This window comes from Centropristis striata, chromosome 13, assembly GCF_030273125.1.
Source record: "Centropristis striata isolate RG_2023a ecotype Rhode Island chromosome 13, C.striata_1.0, whole genome shotgun sequence".
NCBI classification, from domain to species: domain Eukaryota; kingdom Metazoa; phylum Chordata; class Actinopteri; order Perciformes; family Serranidae; genus Centropristis; species Centropristis striata.
This window is the reverse complement of record NC_081529.1, coordinates 1465044-1477204: the sequence shown is the minus strand read 5'-3', so window position 1 is coordinate 1477204 and position 12161 is coordinate 1465044. Positions and strand designations below refer to the sequence as shown.

The 12161-nt window shown below is 34.9% G+C and overlaps 1 protein-coding gene across 2 annotated transcripts; it reads left to right on the top strand.

The window, feature by feature from the left end:
- Positions 1–4085: 4085 nt before the first annotated feature.
- dnase1 (deoxyribonuclease I) lies at positions 4086–11876 on the top strand. 2 transcript variants are annotated; one of them, XM_059348571.1, is made up of 9 exons: positions 4086–4155; positions 6346–6484; positions 6881–6969; positions 7089–7175; positions 8206–8321; positions 9191–9303; positions 10268–10422; positions 11150–11243; positions 11751–11876. In XM_059348571.1, exons 2-9 carry the CDS (start codon positions 6347–6349, stop codon positions 11799–11801), a joined length of 843 nt encoding a protein of 280 aa, XP_059204554.1. In that variant the 5' UTR covers positions 4086–4155; position 6346; the 3' UTR covers positions 11802–11876. The 2 variants fall into 2 exon arrangements, with proteins under 2 accessions (XP_059204554.1, XP_059204555.1); XM_059348572.1 differs by lacking the exon at positions 4086–4155 and having other exon boundaries at positions 6343–6484.
- The last annotated feature ends 285 nt before the right edge of the window (positions 11877–12161 follow it).

Sequence of the window (12161 nt, the reverse complement as noted above, 5' to 3'; positions counted from 1 at the left end):
CCTTAATAAAGTTTATTTAAAAAAAAAAAAAAAAAAAATCTTTCCCAATTTTATTTTATAAAAACACTGATACAAATCATCAGTCACTAAGTACATTAACCCTCTGAAATCTTGGGCTATTATGTACTTTTAAAAAAATTTTTAAAAATCTTTACAATGCCATGTTAGTATCAGTTTTTTTCAGCGTTACCTCACCTATATGTCCTGATAATTAATTTTTAAACTTTGAATTACTTGATAAAAATGTAAAACCCAAAAGAAACAAAGGAAAATATAAAATCTGATCTTGAAAATTATACTTCAATACACAGAATTTTAAATGTTGCAAATATGAATACAGGTTGCAAATATTACATATAACAGGTAAAGTGAGGTAGATAATCTAATCTAATCTACTTTGATCCTCATAATGGATATTTAATTTTTTACTGTTACATTTTTGAAACTGGTTTGTATAAAACTCTCAATTTTTTATGTTAAATTGATGTTCTCCAAACAAAATCATATGAGAGGAAGTTAGAGGAATAACCAAACATCTTTATCAAGAAAACCATGGAAAATGTCTAGATATCAGCTCTTAAATTAAAGTCTTATGAGCTATTTTTGTTGCTATCGTTATATTTGTCCAAACAAATGTACCTTTAGTTGTAACAGGCATTAAAATGAACAAGACATTTCAGAAAATAAAAATATTTTCTTCCATGACTGTACATGTGAAATACTTGTGAATATGTTGCTATTTTTTCTGATTTCAGTTAGCAATCTAGTTTTTTTAACTATGTTTCTGAAACTGCAGCCTATATTCAGTTTTGTTAAACTCTTCTGTTTGGAAGGGAAGGATATTAAAATAAAATAAAATACCAGGAGATGGCAGTAGTGCACCTTGAGCCTACATGGCTACCTCCCTAATGTGGGGATATTTTTCCTACTTTTATATCTTTTTGGAGTTTGTGTCTGTGTCCACTTGACTTACTGAGATGATAGTTTTGTTGTTTATTTAACTCTTTGTCTTGCAGAATTTTGTTTTTGTTTTTGTTCTTTGTATTTTTTGGGGGAATGCATAGTGGAGATTCTTGATTGAACTTGTAATTATAGTATTGTGCAATAAAGTTTGAAAAAAAAGGTATTATTATATTATTAGGTATCTTTTTCCTCAGCATAGACTTGCAGGCAATTAAGCAATTTTGGGTTTCTCGCTTCTGATAAAGTTCATCCATCAAATATCTGACATTACAGATATAAATGTTTGCTGTAACAATCATGACATGGTTCAGAGGTCACTGTGTTTAAATCCTGGAGAATGAGACATAAGAATAAAGTGATATATAAGAAATATCACTATGTTAAGCTTTGATTTGGTTACATTTCTTGACAAGCATTCAACACTCATGTTTTGTTTAAGAACCATGGGATTTAAAAATCAAGTGATAACTTCTGTTTTTACAGTTTCTCTATGATGGATGGTGTAAGAATATTACTTCCAGTGAGTTTGTCCAAATATTCTGTATTAGTAACAATTATGATCAAAGTTATTATTTTTTCTATTCTTCTTGTTCCTAATCTCATTGTAGAACAAATTTAACCCCTTGTTTTCTTCAGCAGATGTCTTTGTTACCTTTATTTATTAGCAATGTCAATAAACATACCTCAGATCTGAACTTTCCAGCATCGTCCTGTAAAATCTTTCTCCTGCAGCTGTTAACCCTTATCCTGCTGAACAAAATGTGTCAGCATCAGAAACATGTATTAGCCACAGAGTTTATTTTCTCCCATGATCCAAAATCCAATGCAAAAATCCCATAGACAAATTCTCAATAGACCACTTGATAATTGTGCCAGAGTGTGATTTTGAAAGACAGAGACGCAAAGAAACGTAAAAAAAAAGAAAAGAAAAAGGGGATGAAGAGAGTTTTGTCAGTCGTGCTCTAATTCTCATAATTGAAATACTTTTTCATTGTTTGTTTATTTGAAATGACAAAAAAGTTGCGACCCCCAATTTAACATGCATGTTGTCCACGACCCCCGCTCACTGAACACAATCTCACACACACAGTTCAGATCACCCAAAAAAGAAACTAAATGACCACAAAAAGACACAAAATTACTAAAAAGACACAAAATGACCAAAAAAAGGACACAAAATGACCAAAAAAATACACAAAATGACCAAAAAAGACACAAAATGACCAAAAAAAGACACAAAATGACCAAAAAAGACACAAGATGACCAAAAAAAGACATGAAATGACCAAAAAAGACACAAAATGCCAAAAAAAGACACAAAATGACCAAAAAAAGACACAAAATGACAACAAAAAAGACACAAAATGACCAAAAAGACTAAAACACATTAACACATGAACACTTTAACACAGTGGAGACAGAGCTGACTTCCAGAATGATTTGGAGACCCCCAGAAATCATCTTGCGACCCCAATTGGGGTCCCGACCCCAAGGTTGAGAATAGCTGCATTAATAAACAATTAATTTCACTAGCAGCAAACATGTTTTACTTGTTATGGTAATATTTAGGGAGCTGAGCTTCTCCTTCAGAAAAACACGTGAATGTCCTAAGATGACACATATTTTATCATCAGGCTTTAGCAAATGTTGATTCCCCCTCAAAGATATCATATTTTGGCATGAAAACAACATAAACGTGGCTTAATACAGCAGATCTTTTCCATCACACGTTACCTTAAATCAACTCTGTTTATCACGTATTCTCACCATCTGTTGCTTTCTCACTGCTGCTGCAGGTAAAAAAAGCCTCTTTAGATCATCCGCACACTTTAGTTGAAGAGATAAGTTTGTTGTGTCCAGCTGAAATAACAATACACTGACAATAAAAAACAACATTTTAAAATACAACTTATATATTTCATCTATCATTAATATTTTGATTGTCATTTAAATATGTATTTCTACATGTAAACATGAAAAATGCCTTTTTACACAATGTAGAATTTTAAGCTCACCGCATGAAAGTAAATTTTGATTATACATTTTTTTTAACTCCAGTGTCTTAAAACCTTATTTTTTCATGCATTACACATTTATTTAAAGCAGTATATCTCATGCAAATACAAAAAAAACATTTTTATTGCATTTCAAAATGTAATTAGTCAAGTCTAGTCAAGTCAAAGTTTATTTATAGACATTTAAAAACAACCTCAGTTGACCAAAGTGCTGTACAGTTATTAAAATAGAATAAATCATACACAACTGGGTATAAATAAAAAGAATGAAAAGAATAAAATACTAAAAACAGTAAAACAATAAAATAAAATAGAATAAAATAGTAATAACATTTTTTTTTTGGAAGTAGGCAATCAAAGATGAGGAAATTAAGTTTCTGGATCTATAGTCTAGAGTCAGAGCAAGGATATAGTGGAGGCTCAGTGCCTTTATATATATATATATATATATATATCAACTTTTAAGGTGAAATTAAGCATTATTTGTGTCATTTTTTAAGGCCGACATAAATATTCAATCAATATCACTTTTAAATGTTCCAGTTGGTATTTTGCATATATATATATATATATATATATATGTATATATATATATATATATATATGTATATATATATATATATATATATATATATATATATTTTATATATATATATATATATATATATATATATATAAAGACACTGAGCCTCCACTATATCCTTGCTCTGACTCTAGACTATAGATCCAGAAACTTAATTTCCTCATCTTTGATTGCCTACTTACAAAAAAACTAAGGGGAAATGGTCCAATGACTGAGCAAGATGGGCAATTTGGTGGCTATTTGATACAAATTAGAAGGTCAAAAACTAAAAATTTTGCTTGGGAACCATTTTTTTTGGACTCAGCACCCTTGAGATCTGTAAGGTAGGCCGGTTCCTGACTTGTACCCATAAATGCTCCTCACTTCTTATAGAAGGCCTTTTTTCTGAAACTATCACCTGTTTCTAAAACACAGTTCCCTCCTCCAGAACACACCTCCCTCTCTGACCCAGTCACATGCACTTGCAGGCAAATAAAAACCTCACCAGAGAAACTATCAGCGGTTCTGCTCAGAAGTTGTTGCCTCCCGGGATTCACACAAGCAAACCTCTGTTCTCTACAGGCTCCTCCTTCACCTGCACACTCACTGAAGCAGGTAGATATACAGATCTGACTCTTTAACGCAGAAACACAACATGCAAGCTGAGCAGCAATAAGCTGGTTGGTATACATCTGGTTATAGTAATATAAGTAATAACAACTGTTTGTTGTTGTTGTTGTTGTTGAGATTTATATACGTTGTTTTGTAGTATTTGTATAAGCTCTCAAATACTTTTTGAATTTCATTTCTATCTGCTACAGAGGCTGAAAAATCTATTATTTAGTAGAAGAGTTGACACTTCTGTTTTAGATTAGATTAGATTTTTATTTGTCATTGCACAGAAATACAACAAAATTCAATGCACTCAGGTACCGGACTCATATTTTTTTTTAAAAGCATAATAAATAGTACATAGAAAAGATACATTCTCATTCTCTCAGCTCTTAGTATATTCATGTCATTCATTCACTGTACCATCAATTTAGTGCCATTGTATGCATTAAAACAATACTGTACTTATATAAATATATAAAGTGCAGAGCATTGTGTTAGGTGTGGATGTCCTTGATTAGTGCTGTCGGACCAGTGAGTTGAGATGAATGTTGAATTTCCAGAAAAACTTCAGGTTTTAGGGGCTTATTTTAAAATCGCCCCCAGAGGTTTTACAGCCGTTTTAAACACAGTGTCTGTAATTCAGCGTGACTGGGTCTGCTTTATTTTTTAACAAAAACGTGACACACTCTCTGCTTTCAGTGTCTGTAATCTGCAACCTTTGCCCAATAATCACTGAGTTTAACCAGGGTAATAGCACTACATATCTACTACTGGAGTAATATTTGACTCAGGATCATGCCTCTGCAAAAAGCAACACATAAAACGTTAAATATGTTGCAGACTCACAGTCAGATAAAGAGCCAGGAGCAGGGCGGGGCTTGTGTCCAGGGTCGCAGGTGTTACGGGAGCTCCCACTCCCACAGCAAGAAGAGCCGCTCAGGCTCCTGTGACATACAGATAATATACAGGTGCTGGTCATATAATTAGAATATCATGAAAAAGATGATTTATTTCAGTAATTCCATTCAAAAAGTGAAACTTGTATACTGTATACATTCATTCCATTGAGTGCTGTACATGCTCATACTTTTCATGTTCATACTTTTCAGTTGGCCAACATTTCTAAAAATCCTTTTTTTGTATTGGTCTTAAGTACTATTCTAATTTTCTGAGATTCTGAATTTGGGATTTTCATTAGTTGCCAGTTATAATAATCAAAATTAAAAGAAATAAACACTTGAAATGTATCAGTCTGTGTGGAATGAATGTATACAGTATACAAGTTTCAACTTTTTCATGATATTCTAATTATATGACCAGCACCTGTATAGGCAAGGCAAGTTTATTTGTATAGCACAATTCAACACAAGGTAATTCAAAGTGCTTTACATACACATTAAAAACAGCAAGACACAATTGAAAACAGTAAAAACAGTCAATTAAAACAGGGAAATAGAAATAAAAATATAAAAAGGATAAAATAAGATACAGCAGGATAAAAAAAAGAGATAAAATAATAAAAAGCACAAGTCAAACATTGTGTAGTTAAAAAGTAGAGCAGATAAGTGTTAAAGTTAAGATACGCTGCAGTAAACAATAGTTTTTAGTTTTTAGTCCTGATTCAAAGGAGCTGACCTCACATCTACATCTAAAAAATAATCTGTTTAATTTACGGTAAAATACCAGCAGCTGTGGTTGCCAGAACTTCACCGTAAAAATTACAGTGAGTGGGTTTTCTACTGTAAATTAAAATGTAAATATCAACAAAAACGGTAATTTAGACTGAATATTCCTGTTATTTTTAGGGTAACTGCGTCATTCATTCACACATCATGGTATTTCTCCATTAATTTCACATGAAAATGTTATATTTTTACAGCAAAACTGTGTGTTTCCTACAGTTAATGACAATAAAAGTTATATTGCTATGTGCTATTCTTTGATTTTGGGTAATCAAAAGTGTCTACTACGGTGATATACAATTTTAAATTTTACGCCCTATTTCTGATCTAATTTGACAGTGTTTTACAGTAATTTCTACAAACACTTTTTACAGTGTAGTTTGTTCCACAGGTGAGGAGCAGAATAACTGAAAGCTGCCTCACCCCGTTTAGTTCTTGTTCTTGGGACACGCAACAAGCCAGTTCCAGATGACCTATATGTATTAAATATGTGGTCCCTCTGGTGCAGGATGCGTCTGCTGGGGGCTCTGGGGGTCCTGGTGGCTCTGCTGCATGTGTCCTCCTCTCTGCTGCTGGGAGCCTTCAACATCAAGTCGTTTGGGGACAAGAAATCCTCCAACACCACTCTGATGAACATCATCAGCACGGTCTGAAACTACAATATTCCTTTGACTTTCTCTGAGATAAAGCAGTTTATGTTCTATGTTTGACCTCCCTGCCTGTATAATGAGTTTGTAACACATAGAAAAATTGGCATGCCTTGAGATTTAGTTGTAATAGTGTATTGGTTAGAGGATTTTAGAGCAAAAAAGGGCATCTAAGCTTTTTAATTTATTTTTTTACAAACAATAAGTTGGGGGACTGACAAGGTGTAGAAAAAAGCAATTAAATTAATGATCCTTTGTTGTGCTAACTTACATTATTGCCCTAAATGTCAATAATTTATATTTCCAAGTTTTACCAACTTAAATCACTGTTTTAGGCCAAAAATACAAGTTGGCTTTTTTGCAGTGTAGATATGTTTTTTTTGTGTGTGTTCTCAGATTGTCCAACGCTATGACATCATTCTGATCCAGGAGGTCAGAGACAGCGACCTGTCAGCAACCAAGAGACTCATGGAACACGTCAACAAGTGAGACTCTCCACATACCTGATACAGAGCTCACACAGTATTACTACACACTGATCTATATTTGTGTGTGTGTGTGTGTGTGTGTGTGTGTGTGTGTGTGTGTGTGTGTGTGTTCCCAGAGGTTCTCCCATGTTCAGGTACAGCCACATCGTCAGTGAGCCTCTGGGTCGCAGCTCCTACAAAGAGAGATACCTCTTCCTGTACAGGTGAGCAGAAAGAGGCAGAAACGAAGGCGTTATATCAGTTACACTATCCTGTAGAGCAGCTGTTCTCAACCTTGGGGTCGGGACCCCAATTGGGGTCGCGAGATGATTTCTGGGGGTCGCCAAATCATTTTGGAAGTCAGCTCTGTCTCCACTGTGTTAAAGTGTTCATGTGTTAATGTGTTTTAGTCTTTTTGGTCATTTAATGTCTTTTTTTTTTGTCATTTTGTGTCTTTTTTGGTCATTTTGTTTTGTTTTTTTATTATTTTGTGGTCACTTAATGTCTTTTTTGGTCATGGTGTGTCTTTTTTTTGTAATTTTGTTTCTTTTTTTAGTCATTTTGTGTCTTTTTGGTCTTTTTTGTGTCTTTTTTTGGTCATTTTGTGTCTTTTTTTGGTCATTTTGTGTCTTTTTTGGTCATTTTGTGTCTTTTTTTGGTCATTTTGTGTCTTTTTTGGTCATTTTGTGTCTTTTTTTGGTCATTTTGTGTCTTTTTTGGTCACTTTGTATCTTTTTTTGGTCATTTTGTGACTTTTTTGGTCATTTAGTCATTTTGTGTCTTTTTTTAGTCATTTTGTGTCTTTTTTTGGTCATTTTGTGTCTTTTTCATTTTGTGGTCTTTTGTTTTGAGATGATAACATGTGCTTGTATGGGTTTTTGTTTGTTTTTTGTCTTGTTTGTTTTTGTTGTTTTATGTGTTTTGTTATAATCAAAGTTTTGTTGGTGTAGGCTACTGAAAATCCATTGTATGTGATGTCAGACCATCTTTTTTTATTTTTATTGTTCAAGTAGGGGGCAGACAAACATAAGAAATGTTTTCTTCTTGCTGCTCCTTTCTAATCATGAAGGTGTAGAGAGTGTCTCTGTACACATTTTGTTACCACTTTCATGAAAGGAACAAAATAAATAAATAAATAAAATGCTCCAGTACTGCTGTGAATAGCTGACTATGAGAAAGAGTTGTTGAACTTCTTCACAAGTAAAGTTTTTCAGGAAATTACATATGTGGTTAACTCTCATCTTTCCTCTCCAGGGAGCAGACTGTGTCTGTGGTTAAAAACTACACCTACGATGACGGCTGTGAGTCCTGTGGAACCGACATCTTCAACAGAGAACCCTTCGTCGTCATGTTCTCCTCCAAACAGACTGGTAGGCTCAGAAACAGACAGTCATACTGCTTTACACTGTGAGACGTAGAGAGAACTCAGCACCAGACTTGGAGGTTAAAATTCCCAGGTGATGAGGTCTGTTGGACACTAATGCCCCTTTAACCCAGTAGTTCTCAACCTTTTTGAGTCGCGACCCCCAATTTAACATGCATGTTGTCCGCGACCCCCACTCACTGAACACAATCTCACACGCACAGTTCAGATCACCCAAAAAAAGAAACAAAATGACCAAAAAAAGGAAACAAAATGACCAACAAAGACACAAAGTGACCAGAAAAGACAGAAAATGACCAAAAAGACACAAAATGACTAAAAAAAGACAGAAAATGACTAAAAAAAGACACAAAATGACCAAAAAAGACACAAAGTGACCAGAAAAGACACAAAGTGACCAGAAAAGACAGAAAATGACCAAAAAAGACAGAAAATTACCAAAAAAAGACACAAAATGACCAACAAAGACACAAAATGACCAAAAAAAAAGGAAACAAAATGACCAAAAAAAGACACAAATTGACTAAAAAAAGACACAAAATGATCAAAATAAGACACAAAATGACCAAAAAGACTAAAACACATTAACACATGAACACATGTGGAGACAGAGCTGACTTCCAAAATGATTTGGCGACCCCCAGAAATCATCTCGCGACCCCAATTGGGGTCCCGACCCCAAGGTTGAGAATAGCTGCTTTAAAACTCTTTAACTTGCTCCAGTTTCTAATGAGTACCAGTCAGGATTTATATCAGCCCCAAAGGATTGACAGGGGAGTAAGTATATGATTTATTATCTCTTCTCCTTCAAGCATTCCTCTCTTCCTTCACTCTTCCCTTCCTCCTGTTTTGCAGCTGTGAAGAACTTTGTTCTGATCCCTCAGCACACCTCTCCAGACTCCGCTGTGAAGGAAGTCAACGCTCTCTATGACGTGGTGACTGATGTCCGCTCCCGCTGGAACACCAACGTGAATATTCTGATTAGCTCCACAATCACATCATTGATTTGATAAAGCAGCTATTCTCAACCTTGGGGTCGGGACCCCAATTGGGGTCGCGAGATGATTTCTGGGGGTCGCCAAATCATTTTGGAAGTCAGCTCTGTCTCCACTGTGTTAAAGTGTTCATGTGTTAATGTGTTTTAGTCTTTTTGGTCACGTAACCCATTGAAGCCTGGAAAGCGTTTACGTCGTTTTGTAGTATTTGTATAAGCTCTCAAATACCTTTTTGAATTTCATTTCTATCTGCTACAGAGGCTGAAAAATTTATTATTTAGTAGAAGAGTTGACACATTTTTTCCAGAATTTTTCCAGAATTTCCAGAAAATTAGAGGCTTATTTTAAAATCGCCCAGCGATTTTTCAGGCCTCAATGGGTTAATGTCTTTTTTTGGTCATTTTGTGTCTTTTTTGGACCATTTTGTGTCTTTTTTTAGTCATTTTGTGTCTTTTTTTTGATCATTTTGTGGTCAATTTGTGTCTTTTTTTGGTCATTTTATGTCTTTTTTTAGTCATTTCGTGTCTTTTTTTTGTCATTTTGTGTCTTTTTTGGTCATTCTGTGTCTTTTCTGGTCACTTTGTATCTTTTTTGGTCATTTTGTCTTTTTTGATCATTCTGTGGTCAATTTGTGTCTTTTTTTGGTCATTTTGTGTCTTTTTTTAGTCATTTTGTGTCTTTTTTTGGTCATTTTGTGTCTTTTTTGGTCATTTTGTGTCTTTTCTGGTCACTTTGTTGGTCATTTTGTTTCCTTCTTTTGGTCATTTTGTTTCTTTTTTGGGTGATCTGAACTGTGCGTGTGAGATTGTGTTCAGTGAGTGGGGGCCGTGGACAACATGCATGTTAAATTGGGGGTCACGACTCAATAAGGTTGAGAACTACTGATAAAGTACTAGTTGGGGATGAGAGTGGCTGAAGCATTAGACTCTCCCTGCAGGACATTATGCTGCTCGGCGACTTCAACACAGGCTGTAGCTACGTGTCGGGCTCCGACTGGCAGCAGATCCGCCTCTTCACGGACAAAAGTTTCCACTGGTTGATCACCGATGAGGCCGACACCACAGTGTCACACACTAACTGTCCTTATGACAGGTAAACACACACACACACACTGAAAAAAAAAAGCCAACTTGTATTTTTTGGCCTAAAACAGTGATTTAAGTTGGTAAAACTTGGAAATATAAATTATTGACATTTAGGGCAATAATGTAAGTTAGCACAACAAAGGAAGCCAGTTGTCTGCTCAAAAACAAGTTGGTGAGTTGTTGTTACTTATATCTTTAAGTTGGGGTTCACAACAAGGGACAATAGTTCTGATAACTCTTATTTCTTTGTTGGGAAATGCGGGAAAGCGGTGAAATTCGGTCATTAGCGAAAGCTAGCGGCTAACTGATGCTAGCGGCTAATTGACGCCAACGGCTAACTGACGCTAGCGACTAACTGGCGCTAGCGGCTAACTGGCGCTAGCGGCGCTGCTTGTTACAGTTACAAGAGTAGCCATTAGCGTATCAATGCTAACTCAAAATTGTGGTCGCAACATTAGCTGACATTTCATAGCGGCGTTACAATCGTGCCAATTCAGCACATTGCAGAAGTTAGCAGAAGTAAGGATTAAAAGTTATTACAATGTAAAATGATATGTTCAAAAATCTGAATTCAGAGTTGAGCAAACTCAAAAACAAAACTTAAAATATTTAGTTTAATTATCCAACTTAAAATTTTATCGACGTTTGTTGCCTTGAAATTTTGAGTTCACCCAACTTTTCTTTTTTTTGCAGTGTACAGATTCCTAATTCCAGCCCTCTTACTGTATTTGCAGGATTGTGGTGACCTCTGACATGAAGAAGGGCGTGGCGCCTGAAAGTGCTCAGGTCTACAACTACATGGTGGACTTGCACCTCAGTCACAGTCTGGTAAACATTTCCAAACAGAGTTTTTTTTTTTTTAATCTTTAATGCAATTTACTTCACTAGTAGTAAATATTTTCACCTTGCAGTGGTATAAAAATGACAATTGCTGTTCATCTGAGAGTTAAAGGACTCTTTAAAGGAATAGGTCAGACTTATTAGATTTTTTGAGAGTTGGATGAGAAGACTGATACCACTCTGTTACAGCCAATATTAAGTAACCACAAGCAACCTGCTAGCTTAGCATCGACACTGGAAACAGGACTGTATAAAAGAATACTCAATAAATTGATTGGTCCCAGCTAAGAAATACCTTGATAAACCCCAGAAAAAGGATGAATTGTAATTTATGTTAGTGTTTGTTATATTTTCTGACTACTTTTAAAAGCATACTTGAGCAAGGAGGAACTTTTTTTGTGTATAACTAAATACACTTACTCCAGCTTCTGTAAACCAAGCTGTACTATTGTGCCATTGGGAAACCTTCTACAATGTTTTCTCTGTTTCTTCCAGGCGTTGGCTGTCAGTGACCATTTCCCTGTGGAGGTGAAGCTGCTTGGCTAACAACCGCTCCACAGGCCTCCAGACTGAATCTGAATTGTAATTACTCAATGCATCAGTGCAGCATAAAATTTTCAAAATAAACACATCTGGCAAATTAGTAAAGTCTCTAATTCAAGTGCATAAAAAGTAACGTCTATGTAAGTAAAAAAGGAAGTAGGTATTTCTTGCAGTATTTCTCTACAGTAACTGGGACAATGATTCTTAAAAGACATTTTTTCAATGTTTGAGGCAACACAAACAAAAGTATATTAACCTTTCTTGTATATTGTATTGTCATCTGACTGCACAATTTTCGGTGGCAGGTTTTTAAAAAGTTTGCACATAAAACTGAAGCTATTTGCGTAAATGATGACACCAACA